Source organism: Peromyscus maniculatus, chromosome 11 (genome assembly GCF_049852395.1).
Source record: "Peromyscus maniculatus bairdii isolate BWxNUB_F1_BW_parent chromosome 11, HU_Pman_BW_mat_3.1, whole genome shotgun sequence".
NCBI lineage: Eukaryota > Metazoa > Chordata > Mammalia > Rodentia > Cricetidae > Peromyscus > Peromyscus maniculatus.
The window spans coordinates 81,837,350-81,859,266 of record NC_134862.1 but is presented as its reverse complement, the minus strand read 5'-3'; the positions used below and the strand labels follow the sequence as shown (position 1 = coordinate 81,859,266).

Sequence of the window (21,917 nt, the reverse complement as noted above, 5' to 3'; positions counted from 1 at the left end):
TTCCTTCCTCTCTGGCTTGCACTAAAGAGGGGCCCATTCTTTTCAGCTCTGGGAAGGAAGGCCAGTGTAGAACCAGCCAAATACCGAGTACCAAGAACATTTCTGGCTTTCTTGAGAAAGAAATTCCTCTGAAATATATGAGGCTTGTTCTGTGGTCCCTCTGGGTATCATCTGAACAATCAGTGGTGCCAGTGGGTAATGGGTAGCCGTTCCAGCTTTGACCTGGAAGTACCACCCCTTTGAGGCTTCGGTAACTGTCATGCCTACAAGGCGGGGCCTAGAGAGGACCCCTGAAGACCCGAGATCCAGATGGGCCAGCTCTCTTGGTTCCTGGATCCTGGACGATGGAGGTAGACTGAGCAGAGTTCTCCAGAGAACACCGCTGGACTGCGTTACACCCTTCCCAGACCCTGTAATCTATCCCTTCACTTGTAAGTTACCCCACAAAAATAAACCTCCCTTTTAACTACGTGGAGTTGCCTTGATATTTAAACCAATACCAGTGTGCCATCCAGAAGCAGGCCAGAGTCCTTGGTGGCATTACCAATGCTTTCTCTCCTATCCTGGGCTGGGTACCTCATCTTCTAAGGCCTTTATGGAGGAATGTATACACTTCTTTAGGTAAGAGGGCATTGAGTCAGGGGTGCTACAAAAGGAAGGTAAAGAAGTCTTTTCCTTATCCAGTGGAGCTTCCCACCTAGTTGTGTGAAAGCAGTAGTCTTCCAGTTGAGGACAGTGGAGAAGGTGTCTGGGGAAGCCACTGGGTCTGAGGAAGAGGAAACACAGGAAGCAGCTTGTGACTCTCCTTGGGCCCTATGAAAAGAGGACTCTTGCCCCAGGCCCTTGTAAGCTGGCATTGTAAATACCCAGGACACACCCAGCTTCTCTCCTCTCCTCATTGGTACAGGATGCATGGAGGAAGACAAGACTAGACTCTGAATCTGTGGGATGGAGCAAGCTCCTGGGGATGGAGGAGACAGTCACCGCAGCAATGATTTTAGATGGATGGAGAATTATCTCCATCATTAAAAGGTGGTACTCTAGTTCAAAACAGAAGGCTTGATGCCCAAGGGCATTCTACAAATGCTGAGTCCATTCTAAAGGTATATGAAATGGGGTGAAGCTGAGGGGAGACTCAGAAGCGCAAACAAGAAGCTTCCAGAAAAGGGGACCAAGTCTACTGTAAACACTGAGTACCTCGTATTCAGTAAGCACCTGAAGAGTGAATGAGGATGTAGGAGTAGATTGGGACAAGGTAAGGGAAGTTAAACACAGAGGAGGCCCACTCGTGGAATAAGGTGAACCGAGGATAACAGGACCAAGAGTGAGGGTCAGCTGTATGTGGATGAGGAGCTGGGTCTTGGGTGTACCTCCATGGGAATGGGGCAAATGTCTGTGCTGCAGGACTGCCTGGAGTTGAAAGGGTCTAAGCAGGAGAGGCCTGAGCCCAGAGCAGGGAGCCCCGGGCTCATGCACCGCCCCCTCCATACATGTGGTCTGAGTCACAGTTAGGAGCCCAGGATAAGTCAGTCTCAGCAATTCGTGCCCCTCCCTCTCCAGCTCTGCCTCAAGCAGCCCTCAACAGAAGCATACCTTTAACTCGGCCTCAGTGCCCCCAAATTCCTATGAACTGGTCACAGGACCAGAAGAGAGACAAGAATGTGCTGAAAACGGACAGACCATATGATTACGAAAAGGCCAGGTGCCCCCTCACGCCCCCCCCCACCATCAAAAAAAAAAAAAAAAAAGAATCTCACTGTTTAGGAGAGAAGACCCCACCTGAGCAACATCCTGTTCCAGAGCCTGAGTGTCAGGCCAGCCCACATTCAGGTCCCCTATGGTTTATTTGGATGCACCTTCAATGGCGCACCAGAATCCCCAAACTCACAGTAGTAAAGCTGAGCTGTTCCTTAGAAGAATAGAATAGTTTTAATCTGTAACTATGAAATGTCTAGATTAGCAGCAACTGTGGATGCCCCCAGGGACGAGGCAAAATCTGTGCCCCCCACCAAAGACCACAGAGGCTCCCCTTCAGTTCACAGAAGTGGTTGGCAGGATGTTGGCTTTGCGCTCAGCTTCGATGCAGTATTTCTCAGGAAGGCCAGTCGCTCTGCCGGGAGAAAGACGGGGCATGTGTAAGTAGGGTAGTTACCAAAGGTGTGACAGGAGAAAGCGTGCCCTGGGCCTCCACAACCTGGGGCCCTGTACCCCAACCTATGCCTACCATGTACCCACCAAGCATATTCCAGTCGAGGTCCTAAAACCCTGCCAAGGAGTTGCCAGTGAGCCAACAAGACCCAGTTCCAGAACTCCTTCTGCTGGAGACCCTTCAGAGGGGCAAGCCTCCTGCGGGAAGCCCTCCCGCTAAACACCTCCCGTCCACGGCTCCTCCTTCCCCTACCACGGCTTTTCCAGCCTGATGTGCCACCTCTTTTGGGGAAGAGGAGAGGAGCGGAGAAAGGAAGGAACCGGGGCGGCGCGCACCTCAGCTCGTCCAGCTTTTGTTTCTTGATGTCCTCGATGCGTTCACGGCGCTTCTGGGCTTCCTCCTTGAGGCGCCGGCCCTCTTCGAAGGTGGAGAGCCGGTTCTGCACCTGCTTCTGCTGGTTCTCACGCACCTGCCGCCGGAGCTCATTGGCGTGCTGGAGGCGGTCCGCCGCCTTCTTCTCCTGCTCCAGCCTCTCCTTCTCGATCTGCTCTCTCTGAGCCCTGGGGAAGGGACGAACGGAAGCGATTGGCCGAGCTCTTGGGTGACCCTTCTTCAGTGGTCCACAGCCATCCAACCTCCAGGCCTCAGAGACCAGAGTAAAAGCGCCTACTGTGTGCTTTCCTCTCACCTGCCAGAACCAGGTCCGTTGTCACAGATCACAGGGCTGAAATTATTAATAATTTCTAAAATGGTTTTTTTTTTCATTTTACTTTATGTGGATGGGTGTTTAGAGGGCATGTGTGTTTGGGCACCACATCTATGCCTGATGCCCTCAGAGACCAAAAGAGGGCATTGGATTCCCTGGGACTGGAGTAACAGATGATTATGAGCTGCCATATGGGTGATGGGAACTGATCCTGGATCCTCTGGAAGAGCATCCAGTGCTCTCATCTGCTGGGACATCTCTTCGGCCCTTAGCATTTTTAAACAAGAATCCCTACCATGTATGTGTACTCTGTAAACCACATAGCTAGGTCCCACAACCAGGGTTTCACCCAACGAGAGCTCTCCCAACTCTTCCTGCTAATGATGCAACTAACTCCTCTCGGCCTGATCTAAACGATCTTCCTTCCTTTCCTCTCTGACGGTAATGATGTCGTCGACAAAACCAAGCAAGAACAAGGAAACAGCATCTGTATGTTAGCTCTACTTCAGTTGCTGGAAGAAGGCAAGAACTCAGTCAGGCATCTCTCTGTCCCCTTACTGACCGATGTCTTCACATTCCTTCTCCGGATGTCTTCCACAAAGATACTACGTAGACCCTAACTAATATCAGGGAGGACATCTCTAATGGCATCCAGAGCAGCTCGAATGTATTTACACCTTGAAGAAATTCGGTCAGAGGCCATCTTCTCAATACAATCAAACCCAAACTGTAGAACTATCTTAGGCAGGGATTTCTCATCTGCTTTTCTCCCACAGGCTCCCTTATACCAAAACAAAGATTCCCCTCCCACCGCCAAAGGCCATCTCTTCACTGTCTGACAAAATCCACCCCCACATGGGGCACCCTCTCACGTCCTAACAGCTCCTCCAGCCATGCAATGTCCCCCCCAAATCCCACACCTCTACCCTTCTATAGAGCCTTTCCCAGCACACAGGAAGGGAACTGCTGGTCTCCACGCCCCTCTGTAACTAGACACCGAATGCCCCGCCGCCGCCCACAGGGATCTGGGGCGGGGAATGTACTCTCCAGGCTTATCATCACTGCCCTGTAAGCAGATGAGTTTCCTAGTGTTTCACGACCATCTAAGTGAAGGAGTAAGTGTGGAAAAGGGAGAGCTGGACGTATCACTAGAGAGCTGCTAGGATGGTGGGCAGTTGAAAATCCAAATGAGGAAGGATTCGGTCAACTTTCTTTGTCAACGCGACTAGACCGTAGACTCACCTAGAAGAAACACCCCCTGGACATATCTGTGAGGGGGTTTCCAGAGAGATTTAACTGAGGGGGCGGGGAGATGCGCCCTGAATTTGGGCAGCACCATCTGTGGACTGGGGGCCTGGAGTAGAAAATTCTAGTGGAGTAAGGAAGCTGAGTACCAGCATCCTTCTCTGTCCGCAACCCGCCTTGTACGTTTTGTTTTGTGTTCCGAGACAGGGTTTCTCTGTGCAGCCCTGGCTGTCCTGGAACTCACTCTAAACCAGGCTGACCTCGAACTCGAAGAGATCTGCCTGCCTCTGCCTCCCAAGTGCTGGGATTAAAGGCTCTCGCCACCACGCCTGGCTTTCTGTCTGCTTCTTGACTATGGATGCTATGCGACCAGTCAGTCACCTTGCTGCCATGACTTTCCCTGCCGTGATGGACTGTCTCCCCTCAAACCGTGAGCCCAAACAAGCCCTTCCTCAAATCACTTTCGCTGGATAATTTGTCACGGACACTAAGAAAAGTAACTAATACACCGGTCATAGCACAGAGTGAAGGCAGTAGCTGTGGATAAGGACTGGACGTTAGAATCACCTACAAGATTTCAAAAGCTACTTGCCCCAGGGTGTTTAAGCCACAACCTGTTGGGGGGGGCAAACCTGAATGTCCATATGTTTTCAAGATGTCCTGATTTAGCTCTCTCTGCTCAGTCAACAGCCTAAAAGTTCAAGACCTTCTACCCAGAAGCAGCAAGTCCATATGCAGGCCGTACTGGAGGTCACGCTTTTGAAGTAAGAAAACATCAATTGCTGGCTGTGGCCGAGACACTCTGGGAGTAAAGACGGCTGTCAATGGAGGTCACATGGATTGGAGACACCAGGTCTAGATGCTAAGCTAGGGCAGCAGGTGAAGTTAGACTTCTCCAAAGGGCTGGACACACGTTAATAGCCGGCTAGTGTGCACGCTTCAGGCAAACAGAGAAAAGCGGAGTCAAGTGGGTCAGCAGCAGAAGTAGGACTTGGAATTCATCCCATTAATATTTATTAGTGCCTGCCGAAGGCTCACAGCTGTCCAAGGGCATGGAGGCAGGGAGGAGGGGGAGACATCTGGAAGGCAATCTGGAGCCCAGGGGCAGGCTCGGGGGGGGGGGGGGGCGGATTTAGGAGGCTGTCTCCATTACCAGGTGTTCACTGACCACAGCACAACCACAGCAGGAGAGCCGAAAGGCATCATAGCCAGTGGGAACAAGCAGGGGCAAGATTCTGTGCAAGTCCAGGAATCCGGTTCTGGCAGGAGAGAGGTTGCACAGCTCTGCCTCCACTAGGGGCGCAGGAGAGCCTGGCCTGGCTTGCTCCTGACTGAGACGGTGCCAAGAAGGAGGAAGGACCCAGAGCCCAGCCTCGAGATGACGGAGTGCTGATCAGCCTTGCTTCGTCTGAGCATAACTTCTATAATTTCACATTCTCCAAATGCGAATTGTATTTGGTTTGTTGCCTTACTGTTTTTTTTTTTTTTTAATCCTTATTTTACAGAGGTGGAAACAAAGCAAAAAGGGACTTGTTCCCAGTCAGATTGGGTCTGGCAGTTTGGCAGATCTGACTGGGAGAAAACAGAACTGAGAAGGAAGCCGGCTGCTCTGAGGGAGGGGTCAGAAGGGTGAGCAGCATAGGTCCTGGGCTTTTGTGTATATGCTGGAATCGTCATTGAGCCCAAACAACAAAAAATAAAGCTAAGGGCTGCCAAGCAGCCAGGAGATGACTGTAGATGAGGTCCAGCCAGCCAGGAATCTCTGAAAACCTTCCTAGGGAGCAGGCAAGAACCGTGTTCGCTCACAACGAGCTTGATGATACCCAGAGTCTGGAACACATGTTCTTTAGCAGCTACGAGTCGGGTCAGTGGCAAAGACACCCTCAGAGTGGGTGACACACTTTAGTGACACAACCCTTGGTGTCTGGAGACCCTCTGTCTCCCCTGGGTTTCTCCTGCTTCAGTTTCCCTAGGCTGCAGAGGGATGTGGGGTCTAGGTGGAGGCAGACCAGACCAGATGTATACCTTTATTTACATCTTTACTGATTCGGGATAAATAGCCCTTAGTTCCTTAAACACTTCCAGATGCTATTTTCCAATTCTCGAATCATAAAATGTCTGGCTCGAATGGCTTTGAAATATTTCAGCCATCCATCTAGTCAGAATGATTGCGGCAACATGATCAAGATGGATGTCCGCATGCCCGTTCACATGGCAGAAAGCCTCCTCTCCATCCAACACACACCATCCCCTGGGCACACTGTTCTCCTTCCCCAACTTTATCCACACAGGGAAAGGAAGCTAAGGGTCTCCGGGCCCCTCCTACCGAAGGATCCTCTCGAACTCATCTCGGTCCCGCTGCACCTGGACCGCCAGCGTGTGTTCCTTGAAAGCCACCTGATCCAACCGGCTTTTGCGCAGTTTTTCCTCGGTCTCCATCTTCTTCTGCGCGTTTTCCTTTTCCTTTCGGCGCCATTCTCGATCGGCGACCTCCTGGTTGCGCTTGGCCCGCAAGGCATCCTGAGAAAGCAGGCCGTGGGATGAGGGGGACAGGGACGGGACCAACGATGAGGGTACAAAAGAAGGAGGTAAACCACCGGCTTACAGACATCAGTCTGCTCCGAGAAGCGCCATGGATTTCTCTGGCACCCGGTATTGCCAAAAGAAGAAATAGAACCCTGGCATAAATCTTTGGGGCCAGAATATTTCCTGAGGGGGGTCACCTTGTCCTGTCTCTCTGCTCTTTACTCTTTCCCAGTTCCTTAAGCACCTCCAGGCACTCCTAGAATTGCTTCTAATTTTAAAAACTGCTAATGATAGAGGTGCCGAATTTTTCTCTAGTGACATGTTTCATTGGTCAGTTAAGGCTGAAAATTCTTTGTGTAGCAGTCAAAAACTTTCTCCAGAACCTAAGTGCATACTTCTGCTCTCCCGCTGCCACTACGGACAATGGGGACAGGTCCACCCTTCCTCCAGAGTGCATCCCATCATTAAATGACATTTGTCTGCGGTTAGATTTGGAGGCCACTTTACCGGCTGTCAAGGAATGGCTACTGGAGTGGGAGGGACCAAGGAAAGCCAAGAGGAGGAGGAAGTGGATACCTGCTCTGCTCGGTAATCCTGGGCCTTCTCCTGCATGGCCCTCAAGCGGGCAATCTCCTTCTCTTTCTCCCTCCGGATTCTTTCCTGCTCAGCCTCAAACTCTGCCTCTCGAGCCTGCCAGGAAAAAAAAAGGGGGGGCGGGGGAGCTCATGGCAATCCACAGGGCTGCAGCTTTGCACAGAGAAACAGTCTCCACAGCGGAACACTGCTTCCAGCATCTCCCCGACCATTTCCTCACTCCATCTAAGATGGGGGAGGGGAAGGGATCTTAGCAACGCACAAAGGTAAAGACTAGCGTTTGTAGAAAGCGTTATCTTAGAGAGCCCAGGCAGCATCTCAAGGGACAGACACTGGGGTTGCTGAAACTGATTCGAAGGCAGGGATCCTGAGACAGGCTTTTGGACTCCCTCCCTCACAGTGCAGATAATTTCGAGTTGCAAGACCACCGGAGCCAAACAACAACTGCCAGTCTTTAAGATGCAGCAGGTGGAGATTGTCTCATTATTCCCCCCGCCCCAGGGCAAACTGCCAGCCAAGCTTTGGGCAATCCCACAGTGCGTAGCATAGTTCACCTCAAGAGTGAACCAACAAAACATGTTCCTTTTACCACTTCTGTAAAAGAACGGAAGTGCGTGTCCCCAAAGCTTCTCTGCCGCTGCTTCTAGAGCAGTCAAGTGACCACAAGCACCTGTGGGGTGACACTCAGCGGCTGTTCCCTAAGCACTGTCCCTTATCCCTCATTATTCTACCTGCCTAGGATGCCAAGAAGCTCAGGGAGTTGCCTGCTTGGGAGTCACGATCCCCACCCCCACCCCCAACCCCCCCACCCCCGGGGTCAGGCTGATTCCTCTGCCTCATTTTTGCCCTGGATGGCAGGGTAGAACATTCTAGATGCTTCCACAACCCCTCTCTGCCTTTAGTCCCGAAAGAGCAGTGCCCAGAGGACTGGTCACACGTTCTGAAAACACACCACAGAGAAGTAAGATGTGTCTACTGTCGTTATAGAACTCCAAATTTGCAGAAGAGACTCAATCCACATGTGAAGAAATCATTTTTTTTTCTGCCACTTTAAGTCTGTCTTCCTATTTTTACATAAATCCACATTCACTCTAAACTGAAGTTGGTTTTTGTTTGTTTGGTTGGTTTTTGTTTTGTTTTGTTTTTTGTCCTCCACTCCCCCACATGCCCCAATCATTCCATCATTCAATTTTTGTCCCAGAATGAATCCATACATTGGAGAGCTCTATCGACCCATAGCTATCTACAGATACTGCTTCCTGGGAGACGACTCTTTTTAGTACCCAATACCAGATGTCCTATATAAGAGTTTAAAAAGAATGCATGGAGAAGCTGCTCTTGGTTTCTAGGGAATTCAAACCTTGAGGAATTCACAGAAACTTCACTTTTACCAATCATTTTAGTTTTCTTTTGCTGCATGTGACCCTGATCCCAACTTTTAAATGAAAGTACTAATGAAAAATAATGGCACCCTGCGGGGGGTGTCTCTGAAGCTATACACTCTCATTGAACAAGTTATCTGACCATGAAAGAAAAAGAAGCCAGGCCTGTGTATTTTAGAATGAAGACATGGCTGTCTTCTGCTAGAGTGCTCAGGTCTATTACGGACATGTCACTCCTGGACACAGGTCCCAGCATCAGACACTAAGACACTAAGTCCCTACCATCTTCTTCTTGGTGAATTCCATCACCATCTGGTCTGCCAGCTTCTCCTGTGCCAACCGCTCAGCTTTCTGTCTCTGGTTTTCTTCGTTGATACGTTTAATTTCAGCTTGCATCTTCAGCTTTTCCTGATGCCTTCGTTCCAGATCCTGCCAGGAAACGGAAGAGAGCCTCAGAGTAGAAGGCGGCAGGACCAAAAGCTGCCGGCGTGTTGGTATGGAGAGACACTGAGGCAGGAGGCAGTCCAGCTGCCGTCCCCAGCCCGGATTAAAGCTGTCCTGCGAGGACCATCAATAAGCAACTTTGCTATCCAATAGCCCCTTCATCCAACTCAACCTGGTGAGGGCCCCCTGACTGACACTGTTATCTCTCTGTGCTCTCTGGAAACAGAGGCTCTTAAAGTTCTCTCCCTCTTACCATGCTGAAGTACACCCCTCTGACCTCAGGAGCTATACCACCCTCCAGCTTTCAATGCCTTTCTCCTATAGAAACTCAAATTTGAGATTTCATTCAGCAATGATGATTTAAAAAATAAATAAATAAACGTTGTTCAAATTGAGTAATTTCCACTCACTCGGCATTTATTAGAGGCTGTTTCCCAAGTCCTGAAAGGCAGGGCTTTGCATAGATGAAAATCTGAGGTCCAGTGTTTAATTGGCTTCCCCAAGGCCACACAGCTGGTAAACCTCTCTGCCTAAATTAACATGTCTGCCCGCTCTGGAAATCTTACTGGATTGTTTCAGCTTTCAGTTGTCTCCTTTGCTGAGTTTTTTTTGCACTTGAGGCTGGTGCCACACCTTTGGGAAATGATCAATCACACCTCCCTTTCATTCTGTCCCTGATAGAGACGGGCACCTTGAGACAATCCCCTCCCTCCCTCAACAACATGTAGCCTAGTGTGAGGAAGACAGCAAATACCCAATAAACCATGGCTAAACAAAGACCAAAGCAAGTAGTATGTGAGGGCATGGTCGGGGCGGGGCAGGGCGGGGCGGGTGTTTAGACACAGAGCCATGGAAAGCAGAGTGTCAATTGGAGTCTCAAGATCTTTTATAAAGAGAAAGTCTACATTTTTTTCCCACCCCAAGCCTCCAAACTCAGGTACTTTCAAGCCAGGTCCATCTTTTTGTAAAGACCATAACCCTAGCTGGCCTAGGACTCCCATAGAGGAGGCTGGCCTCGAACTCACAGAGATCACCTGCCTTTGCCTCAGGAGTGCTCGTATTAAAGGCGTGGCCCACCACACCCGGCATGTTCTTGAGTCACATGCAGAGACTCTGGAATCTTGCGCGGCTGGCTGCCCGTCACTTCCAGCGGATGCCAGGCTCTGTTTCAGCCCTCTCCCCACCCACTCACTCAGCTTCCCGAGCTGCTTCCGGGCTCCGTTTCTTCAAAAGCTGCACCTCCCCAAAGCCTAGCAGCTTCTCCGAAGCCCAGCTTGGGCTGCCCTCAGCCTCCCCTAGGGCTGCTCTCTGCCAAGTTAGCAGCTGCCCAGTTTAGGGTTTCCCTACTCCAGGAGGCTTCCTGGCCTGGTCCCCACAGCAGCTCTGTGGGTCCCAGGCTTCCCTCACTCTCTCCTGACTCTCATACACTGCTTCTTTCCTCACACCACTCTTCCCTTCTACCCCCTCCAGCTCTCACACACACACCCTTCTCCATCTCTTCCTTTCCAACTTCTCACCAGTTTCAGGACTCTCGTTGATAGCCCAGGCATTATTCACACTGACCCCCATAGCTGAACAAGCTGTCGCTGCTGATCTAGGGCAGTTATATAATCGTGTATTTATTTGCTCTGTTGCCTGTGTATTTACTCTTTGCTTTGTGGTTTCTGCTGGCTCGTCTGACTTCCAAGGAACCAAAGGGACTTTCCCTGTTGCCTGTCATCAAAGCCCTTCCACGCAACCTAGAAAAACTCCCTTGACTCTTCTCCATCTTGCTAACACGGTGGAAAGAGCTGTCCTGCTCCCCGAGGTGCTGACAAGCAGCCCTGTGGCCTGTGAGGTGCAGGGTTCTACCTTAAACTTGCCTAATAATACTTCCTGGAGACGTGGGAGTGTCTTTTAGAAGGATATCCAAAGGACAGTGACACATTGGTGTGACCGTGTTGACTCACTGACTGCTGGGACTTCCCAGCGAGCCCACCAATTCCCAACTCTCTGCGATCTGGCTGAACTGTCTAGTCTTTGTTTCCCACCTCATTCCCTGCATATTTTCCCCAGACCTCTCTATCCTGACTCTTTCCCACACTTCTCCCCCAAGCCAGGATCCTAGCTGGGTGTGTCTGTCTTCTTGGTCTCCTTTGCAAGCAGTTCACAAGGCTGCAAGACCCCTCTTCTCCCCCGAGAGATCTGCAACCTACTGTTCACACTAGTCCTTATACTGTAGGTGCTCTAAGAACCTGCTAATGGGACCCTTAACGGTCCCCAGTCACTCACCAGCACCTAGTGTAGCAGTTGATAATGCTCAATCATCCATACACATGGGGCAGTGGGCAGAGACACAAAAATAAAAAACGATGTGTTCCATGATTTAAATGGCACCATGAAAAAAAGAATCAGGTACAGGAATGCTGTTGGATAAGAGGAATAATTTCTGGTGTTCTATAGCACAGCAGGATAATTACAGTCAACAATAATCAACTGTACATTTGAAAATACTAGTAGAAAAGATTCTGAGTGTTCCCGATACAAAGAAATATCGACTATCTGAAGTGGATAGTCACATCACCCTGATCTGACCATTACACATCCTACATATAGAACTGTCGCACTGTAGACCACAAACATGCACAATTACTAGGTGTTAGTTAAAAATAAAAATATATAAACGGAGCGATGGTGGCACACGCCTTTAATCCCAGCACTCGGGAGGCAGAGGCAGGCAGATCTCTGAGTTCGAGGCCAGCCTGGTCTACAGAGTGAGTTCCAGGACAGGCTCCAAAGCTACACAGAGAAATCCTGTCTCGAAAAAACAAATATATTAAAGAAACAAATTAATCGGGCTGGAGAGATGGCTCAGAGGTTAAGAGCACCGACTGCTCTTCCAGAGGTCCTGAGTTCAATTCCCAACACCCACATGGTGGCTGATAACCATCTGTAATGAGATCTGGCGCCCTCTTCTGTATACATAATAAAAAAGAGAAAGAAAGAAATGAATCAACAAATGAGAGAATCCTTCTAGATCAAAACAGACTACAAAGGCTTAACCAAATGCAGCATGTGAGCTGTATTTAGAAACTGGTTTGGAAAAAGAAATATAGTTGAAAATACTTTTCTGTACCAATTAAAGAAAACTGAATATAGGTTAATACTGGGTGATGTTATGGGGTCTTTGGAAGACTTTTTGATGGAGGCTATGTAAGAGGGCCCTTGTTCTTCAGAGATGCAGGGTGAAGTACATAGTAGAAAATTGTCAAGATGTCTAGAGCCAAACATAATTTCATCAACTATTAAGGTAAATGGTTAGTCATTAAACCAAAGTGAAGTGCTGATGGATATGGTTACAATTCTTTCAACTTTTGTGTGAAGTTTTTGAAATTTAAAAAAAGAGGGGGGGCAAAGGGGTGAATATGATCCAAACACATTGTACAAAATTGTCAAAGGACTAATCAAACTTGAATGTGTGTGTTCTCAAATGCTTGCTACAGGGCTGGAGAGATGGCTCCGTGGATAAAGTGTTTGCCACACAAGCGTGGGGACCGTGAGGCCGGGAGTTTAGGTCCCGGAAATCTTGTAAATGCTGAGTGGGTATGGTGGTCCATTTGTTATTATAGCCTGAGAAGGCAGAGAAAGATCCCCAGAGCAAAGTGGCCAGCAAGACAAGGCTTGACTGAGAGCCGTCTCAGTGAATGAGGCAGAAAAGCAATGGAGGATGATTCCTGATGTCAACCTGGGGCTTCCCATGTGCATGTGTGCACACACACAAACATGTGTGTCCGTCACATGCAAAAGCATGCATACCTACAGCCATAGGTACATATATGTCTTTGCTACATGCTTCATGTACTGCAACAGACCATCTAAGGCAAATAAAAGACCATCTTAGACTTTATAAAGTTTGCACAGGTGTGTCATCGGGTGTTTTATTTTGTTTTGTTTTTGTTTTTGTTTTGTTTCCTCATTAAATGCTCCTACTAAATTTATCTAAGCTAACAGGGATAAAAGGTTTGGCTTCACAACACAATTAATGACAATGGGATATTGTGTACTGTGAATGAGACAACAGCAGGGAGTGGGAAACCAGAGCATTACTGTTCATCTGTGGAGGGTATAATTTCCCTCAGCAACCGAGGAAAAGACTGTAAAACATCCCTGTGTTGACTTGTGCAAAGCATGCAAACCATATATTTCCTTTATGTGTCTGTTCACATCGATATGCCGGTCTCAGACCCCAAGTCCCCGGGAGGCAAGGACAATATTTATCCAAATCACAGCTCATCCCCAGCATGATGCCATGGCCAAACAAATGTTTCAGACAGCAATTAAGAAGTTGATGGTGGCAATGTTGTGAAACGAATGCGTGCCTTGTCAGAGGGAAGAAAAAAAAAAATCACTCCATACCCTAAGCTGGGGTAAGGAGCTTGGAGGGCTTTGCTGGTGCTGAAACTCAGCATGGCCCGGTAGCCTGTTACCTGCAAATCTTCCTCCTGGAGCCGCTCCAGATAGGCCAGCATCTGCTCCTTCTCCTGTTCACGGTGCTCTGCAAGCAGGGAGCGCTCCTCCTCGTTCTTCTTGATCTGGTCCACGATCTGCCGCTTTCCCCTGGGAGAAAACAGGACCAGAGTGGCTCTGAAATCAAGAGTCCATCAAGTTTCCACCCCCACTTCTACCCAAGTCGTTGGGAGTTTTCTCGGGCATCATTTGACAAATGTCCCTCTGGCTTGCTTATGCTTCCTGCACCCAGACTAAAGTCCTTCCCTCGAGTGTCCTGGATCATAAACCCCGTTTGCTGTGTCCTATTTCCAGGGTACCCCTGCCTGAGATTCCTCTTTTTTTATTTTATTTTTATTTTTTTTAATCTGTCTGCCCAGGAGTTACCCTACATCTTAATCCACCTTCTCCCTTCTGGTGTTTAACAAGCTTTTGGAATCCAGCTTTCTCCCCAACTCTTCTAATGAGGTGGGAGGACATCTTCCTTGCCCAGCTTCACAGAGCTTTGTAGATTTTCAAAGTCCAGGATCTCTAATTTCTTCAGTGCTTCTCTTCTATTATCTCCCAACCTGACACTCATGCCTACTCTGCCCACTGTCTTTTTTGTGTACGTGACTTACGCTGAAGACTCTCAGCGGCTGAAAGACAGGGCTGAACCCTGAGTTCCCCACTCAGCAAAGCCCTCTTTTCCACCGTAAATACAGGGCTACTGGCTCTACAATCAGTGCTCCCTGCCAAGTGACCCCAGGGTGCTGTAGGCATATCAGTGAACTTGGAGGCATCTAGAGCCTATGGCATGAGTAAAGGCTGCAGGAATGAGAGAAGACAAGGCAAAGATGTGAATCAAGAAGAAATGTTCAACTCATATTCAGATGCTGAATGCTTCTTACGACAGATGAAGTAAGGAGGGGCAGAGAGAGTTGCCTGGAAAGCGGGTTTGAACTCAATCTGCATAAAGATCGGGTCAGGACGCCAGAGCTGCCTAATGAGGCAGAGCTTTCATTTGTAGATGTTGGGAGAGGAGTGTAGAGTGGACGGACAGGAGGCACTGAGCACGGGCACTGAACTGGAATCTACAGAGAAGCAGCTGCTACCATCTTGTAAATAAGCTTCACGGGTTGTATGATTCCCCTGCATCATTCTGTAAGGGATGAGACACACTGGAGCCTCGCCGCCATGTGTTCTTCCCTCTTTGCTAGGCTACCTGGACTTGAAGATACGTGGACAGGACTCAGGGAGGGGAAACGCCAAACCCACACCTCTACCTACCGCAGTCTTTCCTCCTTCCTCTTCTTTTCCCGATCCTTCTGCCTTTGAAGGGATTTCTGCCGATCTACTTCCATCATCTGATCCAACCGCTTCTCCTCTGCGTCCAGTTCCTTTTGTATCTGTTGCTTCTCCAGGATCTGGGCATCCCGGATGGCGTGGCACTTGGCGTTCAGAATAATCTAGGGAATGGAGAAAAAGACTGTGGCACTAGGCTTTGGGGGGAATAAGGTTAAGGAAGGGGGTGTTATCAGTGTGTGGAAAATTAAGGGGGAAGAAACGGGAGCAGAATACAACATGCTGGAGATGTGCAGGGTCCGTCACGAGTTCAAAGAAAAAGAGCAATTTTTCCCACTCACTCCTTAACACAGCATAGCTCAAATATTTACTGGGTTCTTATGAGGCACTAAGGTTTATTCAAGGAGAGACAGCCTCACTCAGTATTGTAGAGTTTGAGAGGTAATGGATCAGCCTTCCGAAATAGGATGAAAAACCATGATATCGTATTCACCTGCATAACACACACAAAGTCTCCGTGAGTCTTTAGAGTTGCCCAGTTCCTTCACAGGGACTCAGGAACACCACGTTATGCTTACGGGAGCCAAGATGTTTGAGCAGAAATCAAACCACTGGATTTTTTTTTAATCGAGAAGAACCCAACATGACATAAAAGAAATGAAAAACCATGGTGCCACCTTCATTAAGAACCAGAAAGTAAGAGCTTCGGGAAATAATAAAAGCAGGTACAAGTGGAGATTTACTTAAGAGATGGAAATCGGAGATGAAGGGGTTGGGGAGTCAGCATTTTTCATTTGGTCAATAAGGGAGCCACACGCAAATGAATTACAGAAAAGAATTGCAAATGAGTCCCTGATCTTTATGCTCCCTGCTAAAAGAAGTACTCTTGGGCTCTATTGTCTCCGCCACCATCCAGGGCCAGACTTGAACAAACAGGATTAAAAACAAAATCGAGATCCTTATCAGTCACAGTTCACAAAGGCTGTCTTATATCTTGGCTTCCTTAATACTGTCAATAATTCTGCTAAATAGTGTTGGCATCGCTATGGACTCCATGAGGCTCAGGGAGGGCAAGGGACTTGCTCTAGTCATCCAGCAAGCAGGTCAGTCCTCCTCCTCCTCCTCCTCATGCCCGGCCCCGCCCACAGCAGTCCCTCACCTTGTCCAGTGCCTGAGTAAGAGCCAAGAGGGAGTGGCAGGGAGCCCTCAAATAAAAGGAAGAGACTCACCTGGCTCATTTCCTTGAGCTCCTCCTCCTGCTCCATGCGAAGCTTGCTAGCTCTTTGCAGAAGGTTCTGGGCCCGATCCCTGGCCACCTCCTCCAGGTCACTCAGTTTCTTGTTGTTGTTCCAGGCCATTTCCTTCTGCTTCATGATCTTCTTGCGGATCGTCACTGCTTCCTAAGGGACACCAGCCTGGATTGGTGGGGGGGGTCGTTCCCTGTGCACTTGTCTGCCACAGGCAACCTGGGAAGATTTCTCCTCAGTCCATTGCTATATCAGAGCAGAGAGGTTTCACAGCCGGGCTTTCTCCCAGTGGCCCACATATCCCTCCCATATCTCAGTGACGGCCTTCCAGTTTTCATTGCCCAACATTTTTCTATTAAATGCACACACACACACACACACACACACACACACACACACACACACACACACACACCTTATCTCAGCATGCCTTAACTGAGTTTACCCCCTCTGGTACGAGAAGCTGGCTTCCCCACCACACTTTTCTGTCCTGCCGCCCAGCCACCAAGGACAAGGCTGTGAAGGTGAGTTACCAAGATGGCTTCCTTCTCCTTCTTGAAGGCTTGCTCTCTGGCCTCCAACTCTTCTTTGGTCAGGACTTGGGATGCCCATTTGATGCGCTCAAACTCCTCAGGGCTGATGATTAGGGATTCCCCAGAGGGGTCCTCTGTGGGAACACTGACACAGAAACAACCAGGGTTAGGGAGGAGAGCAGGCTCCGAGCTCCCAGGCTCTCTTCTCCTCCCCACGCTATGCTGAGGCAGAAGAGTCTGCAACGTCATGGACCACTGGAGTGAAGGGTTTCAGGTGAGAGGCAAGTGATGCTGCAGATTGGAAAAAAAAAAAAAAAGACATTTTACATCTTTCTCTCCATGATCGATCTCATAGGCTGCATTCTCTGTGTAACTGTCCATGAGTCTACCTTGTGTTTATGTCTGTCCACTCTGCCCCCAAGCATTTTCTTCTGAGCCCCACCACACTCTGACTCCGTTTCACTGCCCACATCAGGACCAATGGTGCAAGGCCTGTTTCAAGCTTCTTCAGGATGGGGCACTATCTGAACTACATCAGTGACCTTAATCTCTGCCCCGGTACTTGGTACTTAGCACTCAAAATAAAGCTGTTGAACTGAACTTTAAAAACAGATTATTCCCGACGCATTAAAAAAGTATAAGGGAATGCGAGACAAGGTTGAAATGGATGCTGGTGGGAAATCTAAATATCCCTGTCCATCCAGCCTAGATAGAAGCTTTGAACCCTACATATTAATTAAAAACTCTGATCGACAGCTGCTGGAGACATGTCTCTTGAACTCTCCTTGTAGCTACCCAACGCATTCAACAAACCTATAGCTAATTATAATGATTAGAAACAAATAACATACATTAAGGATGGGGGAGGGAGTAGTTGAGAGGTGGGAATAAAGCTGCTTCTGGGCGAGGCGATTTAACAGGTGCATGGCAATAAGACGCAGATGATCTGAGACAGGAAGTGAAATCTCATCTAATAAAACTCGTGGGGGGTGTTCAAGAAGTGGATTTACATATTAGTCAAGGTCTTATACTGCCCCAAGTGGTGTGGCCCCAACCACACAACCAAGGGTACAAAGTGACCAAGAGCAACCTGGATCCACGACAGTGGATCTGAAATACCACCAATGTGTCTGCAGAGAGACCATTCCAAGAAGTAGCACCCCTCAGGTTACTGCCCATGTCGGGCTGTCAGATACCCAGGCTGGCCAGCCTCAGCTTAAAAAAAAAAAAAAAAAAAAAAAAAAAAAGCTGTACTCAAGTCCAGCTCCTGCTCCTGCACTGGGATCCAGCTGTGTCTCTTCAGCTTAAGCCATGAGTCAAGGGCTTCAGATTCTGGGAACTTACGTCATTCGTCATTCAGCAGTGGAGCCAGGGTGGTAGGAATGTGTAGAGAGCGTGGAGCACAGAACATGAGTGCTAAGCCACCAAAACACAGCGCTGGCTCCTGGCACTTGGCTGACTGAGCTCAGCATGCACCCTTAGGAGGAGCCCAGTGGCACTGCTCCAGTCGGGAAGGAAAGCTGAGCTAATGCCCCCCGAGGACCCTGGAGAGCCCCTGTGAGTTTCCTCTGATAGCCATGGAGTCTGGGAAGGAGCCAGAGGGTTAATTAGGCATCTGGTCAGTTTCCCTTTGCTTTGGATTCTTGCTGTAGCCCAAAAGGAAGTGACTCATCTGGTTCACTTCCCTTCACCGAGTGCACTACTGAGGGCTTAGAAGCATTGACCGCCTACCTTTTAGAGCCCAAAGCTCATCCTAAGAAAGGGAGGAGAGAGAAACTCTGGAGGGCAGTGTAATGGTCAACTACAAAGGGAGAAGAGAAAGGCCAAGATGGAGAGGAAAAACTCAGAGACAAAATGGGGACATATTGGTTCTTTTCTCTTTCAAGTGTAGAATTTAGGCGTGCCTGCGTGCGTGCGTGCCTGCGTGCGTGCGTGCAGTCATGGAAATAGAGAGAGGACTGTAAGAAGGAGGAAGAGAGTTAAATAGGAGAAGGGAACTAGAGAGGATATTGGGATATATGTGTCATGATAGCAGAAAGGGACCATTTGGAGGAAGAAGGGGACCATAAAGAAGGGAAGAGGGAGGCTAGGGAAGGAACTGGGGAAAGGACACTAAGAACAAAGTATATAGATATAAGAAAATGTCACAATGAAACCCATTTCTGTGAACATTCACCGAAAAAAGATTTTTTTAAAAAAATCTATACAGGTAAACAAAACCAAACCAAAGGTGAGAGAGGAGAGGAGAGAACAGGAAAGCAGTTGAGTTTGGCGGCCTGGATGGCCATGATCTCCCCGTCACCCTGTACGAAGGCGGGAACCCAGAACTGTGCCCTGGGGACTCACATGAGTTCTCGGACCATGTCTCGGGTGATGAGCTGGATTGTCTCTGGCTTGTGGTCCAAGCCCAGAGCAGTGAGCGTTTTCCGGACAGCGTGTTTATCGCGGAGCACCACGATAGGGCTGTCACTCTTGCCCTGGGGTGGAGGCTATGAGATCGGAAAGGAAGACTTAGAAGCTGGTCAGTCCACTTCCCCCAGATCCATCCCTATCCTCAGGCAGGTGTAGCTTCCCTGGGGCTTCCACCCCATCCAGCCGTGGGGGGGTGGAGGGGGGTGGGGGAAGGGGGCTGGCTCTGGTATAGAGTGCTGAACACCAAGAATGGCTAGGGCATTGTAGTGCCTTTTATTCTCAGGCAAGCATTCCTCCTGAGAATGCCAGAGACCGTGCCAAGAGGTGGGGGGGGAGAGGGGGTGACAGTGTATATCCATCCCTATGTTAAAACCGTGTACAGGCTGAGCTCCAGGAGTCCAGTCAGAGAAAAGGAAGTGGGATTCTATGAGCAAGGAGCATTAAGGTCTTGATGGGGAAACCTACAGAGACAACCAAACCAAACTAGTGGGAACTCATGAACTTTAGACCAACAGCTGTGGAGCCTGCATGGAACTGGACTAGGCCCTCTACAAATGCAAGACAGTCGTGTAGCTTGATCTGTTTAAGGGGCCCCCTGGCAGTAGGATCAGAATCTGTCCTTGGCACATGAGCTGGCTTTTTGGAGCCCACTACCTATAGTGGGACACCTTGTACAGCCTTGAGGCAGGGGGTGGGGCTTGAACCTGCTTCTACTGAATATGCCAGGCTCTGCTGATTCCCCATGGGAGGCCTTACCTTTTTATAGGCGAGAATGGGGGCGGAGGGGAGTGGAAAGGAGGCTGGAGGGGTGGGAGGAGGGAAGAGGGGGTCTGTGATTGGTATGTAAAATGAATAAAAAAAATTTCTTAATAAAAAAAAATTGGTAGCTGGGCAGTGGTGGCGCACGCCTTTAATCCCAGCACTCGGGAGGCAGAGCCAGGAGGATCTCTGTGAGTTCGAGGCCAGCCTGGGCTACCAAGTGAGTTCCAGGAAAGCGCAAAGCTACATAGAGAAACCCTGTCTCGAAAAACCAAAAAAAAAAAAAAAAAAAAATGGTGTGTAGGTTATCTCTTCGTGAACATTTTTGGTCTTATGAAATTCTTCGAACACACTGTGAGTTTGAAGCAATACATGTTACAGATTAATTTACCCTTTAGTATTAGTAATTTTTAATCCTTTCTAAAGATTAATGGTCAAAAAAAGCCATATTGAGGGAGTTAAGCATAGCTAGGTAGCCTAAAAGGAACCTACCTTTAAAATCTAAAAGTGGTTGGGCCAAGCCTGGTGGCACACACCTTTGATCCCAGCAATTGGGAGGCAGAGGCAGGAGGACAGCTAGTTTGAAGCCAGCCTAGGCTACATAGGAAGACTCTTAGCAAAAAAAAAAAAAAAAAAAGGGGGGGGGGCGGAATGTGGTTAAGGAGGTCACTGAGGATTTAGCAAAATGAACACAGATTAGGCGTGTGGTATTTTTAGATTTTTCCAACGGTGAAAGAGGTATCAAGAAAACACAATCACCCATTTCAGGGAATTTCTAGGCACAAGAAAATGTTGGTGCCATAAATGCAGAAACTGACACCTGCCTGGTGACTGGGGGTTGGGGGGGTTGGGGGGGGTGGCTTTGACTGGTTCACTCGGCACCGTCCCCTGAACACTGCTGCCACCTGCCGTTCATCTCTGCTTCCGGAGGGCATGACTGAGTCAGGCCACAGGCCACTTCTGCCCCCTACCGCCCACTTCCTGGACTCTCATCTACCCATGAGGCCAAAGACCTTGGGCCAGGACAGGACTAATCCTGGAGCACTTGGCCATTTCCCACCCTCCTTTTTGACTAGAAAATTCCATAAGGACCTTTCTCTTCAGAAAGAGTCTCTCGGTGTAATTATAAAATCGCAACCTTTTGATTCTTGACTTCACCAGTGGGGAAAACATGCAGAGTGGGAGATCTTCCGAGGGGCCCTCTAGACAGCCCTCTTCCATGCACAGTGAGAGACCAATGAGGAGCAGCGACAGACACCAGCTCTCTACTCCCAGCCCACCTACGCTTCCAAAAGTGTCGCCTCTTTCTCCTCTCTGCTCTTTCTCTCTCTTCCTCCCTCCCTCTCTGTCTGACTCTCCAAGTCTCACTCTTTCCCCACCCCGCCCCACCCCCTTCTCATCGACCATCACAGGCACCAAAATGTGTTCCAAACAACTCTCTGCCTCTCCTTTTCGGCACTCCGGGGATTGTCATTGTCCCAGTCTGGGTCAGTCTTGCTGACCCTCCCCAAGCTAAGTGACTGTGTTAGTCCAGCGCCTGGAAGTTGAAAAGGGGGAGGCTGTTTGTGCTGTTTTGTACTTTTCAGGGGTGAGGAACCAGGCACCCCTGTTTTAGAACACACTAGATGTTGGAGCTGTACAGCAGCTATACAGCTAGGGTCTAGGAACTTCCCCTTTTTCCATGGCATGAAGTCTCAGTGATGTGACAAGTACAAGCTTCATCCTAAGCAACGCTGGTCTAGGCCACTGCTGTCCAGGAGTGGCTACCCATGGGGGACAGGAGCGGGCGGGGGGGGGGGTCTGCAGATGATTAGTTACCTTGACACCTCCAAAAAGGCTCTCATCTACCTCAGAGTTCATGGCTTTGGTCCGATAGCGGGTCCTGTTCCGTGACCTGTTGGAAGCAGTGGAAGCGGAGCTCGAGGCATCCCCTGTGCTTAGCGGCTGCAGGAAGAGACAGAAGGGATTGGGCATCAGTACCCAGTGACATCTAGACCACAGGCCGCAAACATTTCTCTGGCTTATGCTGAAAGCTAGAGGGTGACCCTGTGGGAAAAACCTCTTGCACAAAGTGTCTGTGTGGGCCCTGGAATGTAGGGCCACAGCATCCCCGTGGGGAGGGATCTCTTGACGAGACGTATTAGCTCTACA

At 49.2% G+C, this 21,917-nt stretch overlaps 1 protein-coding gene across 7 annotated transcripts in view; it reads right to left on the bottom strand.

Annotated features, from left to right (window-relative positions):
* Positions 1–1,910: 1,910 nt before the first annotated feature.
* The window catches only part of Cfap45 (cilia and flagella associated protein 45), a 33,610-nt gene continuing 13,603 nt past the window's right edge, over positions 1,911–21,917 (bottom strand). For 5 of the 7 annotated variants that reach the window (XM_076547993.1, XM_076547995.1, XM_006990568.3 and 2 more), the window contains 11 exons: positions 21,585–21,710; positions 18,942–19,084; positions 16,596–16,740; positions 16,045–16,215; positions 14,801–14,979; positions 13,513–13,642; positions 8,885–9,031; positions 7,203–7,316; positions 6,427–6,620; positions 2,485–2,709; positions 1,911–2,110 (listed from right to left, as the gene is read on the bottom strand). In XM_076547993.1, coding sequence (XP_076404108.1) covers positions 2,032–2,110; positions 2,485–2,709; positions 6,427–6,620; positions 7,203–7,316; positions 8,885–9,031; positions 13,513–13,642; positions 14,801–14,979; positions 16,045–16,215; positions 16,596–16,740; positions 18,942–19,084; positions 21,585–21,710 — 1,653 coding nt within the window. In that variant the 3' untranslated portion in view covers positions 1,911–2,031. Of the gene's footprint in view, positions 2,111–2,484; positions 2,710–6,426; positions 6,621–7,202; positions 7,317–8,884; positions 9,032–13,512; positions 13,643–14,800; positions 14,980–16,044; positions 16,216–16,595; positions 16,887–18,941; positions 19,085–21,584; positions 21,711–21,917 lie in introns of all 7 variants that reach the window. The other 2 variants (XM_076547994.1, XM_076547996.1) reach the window with 2 other exon arrangements.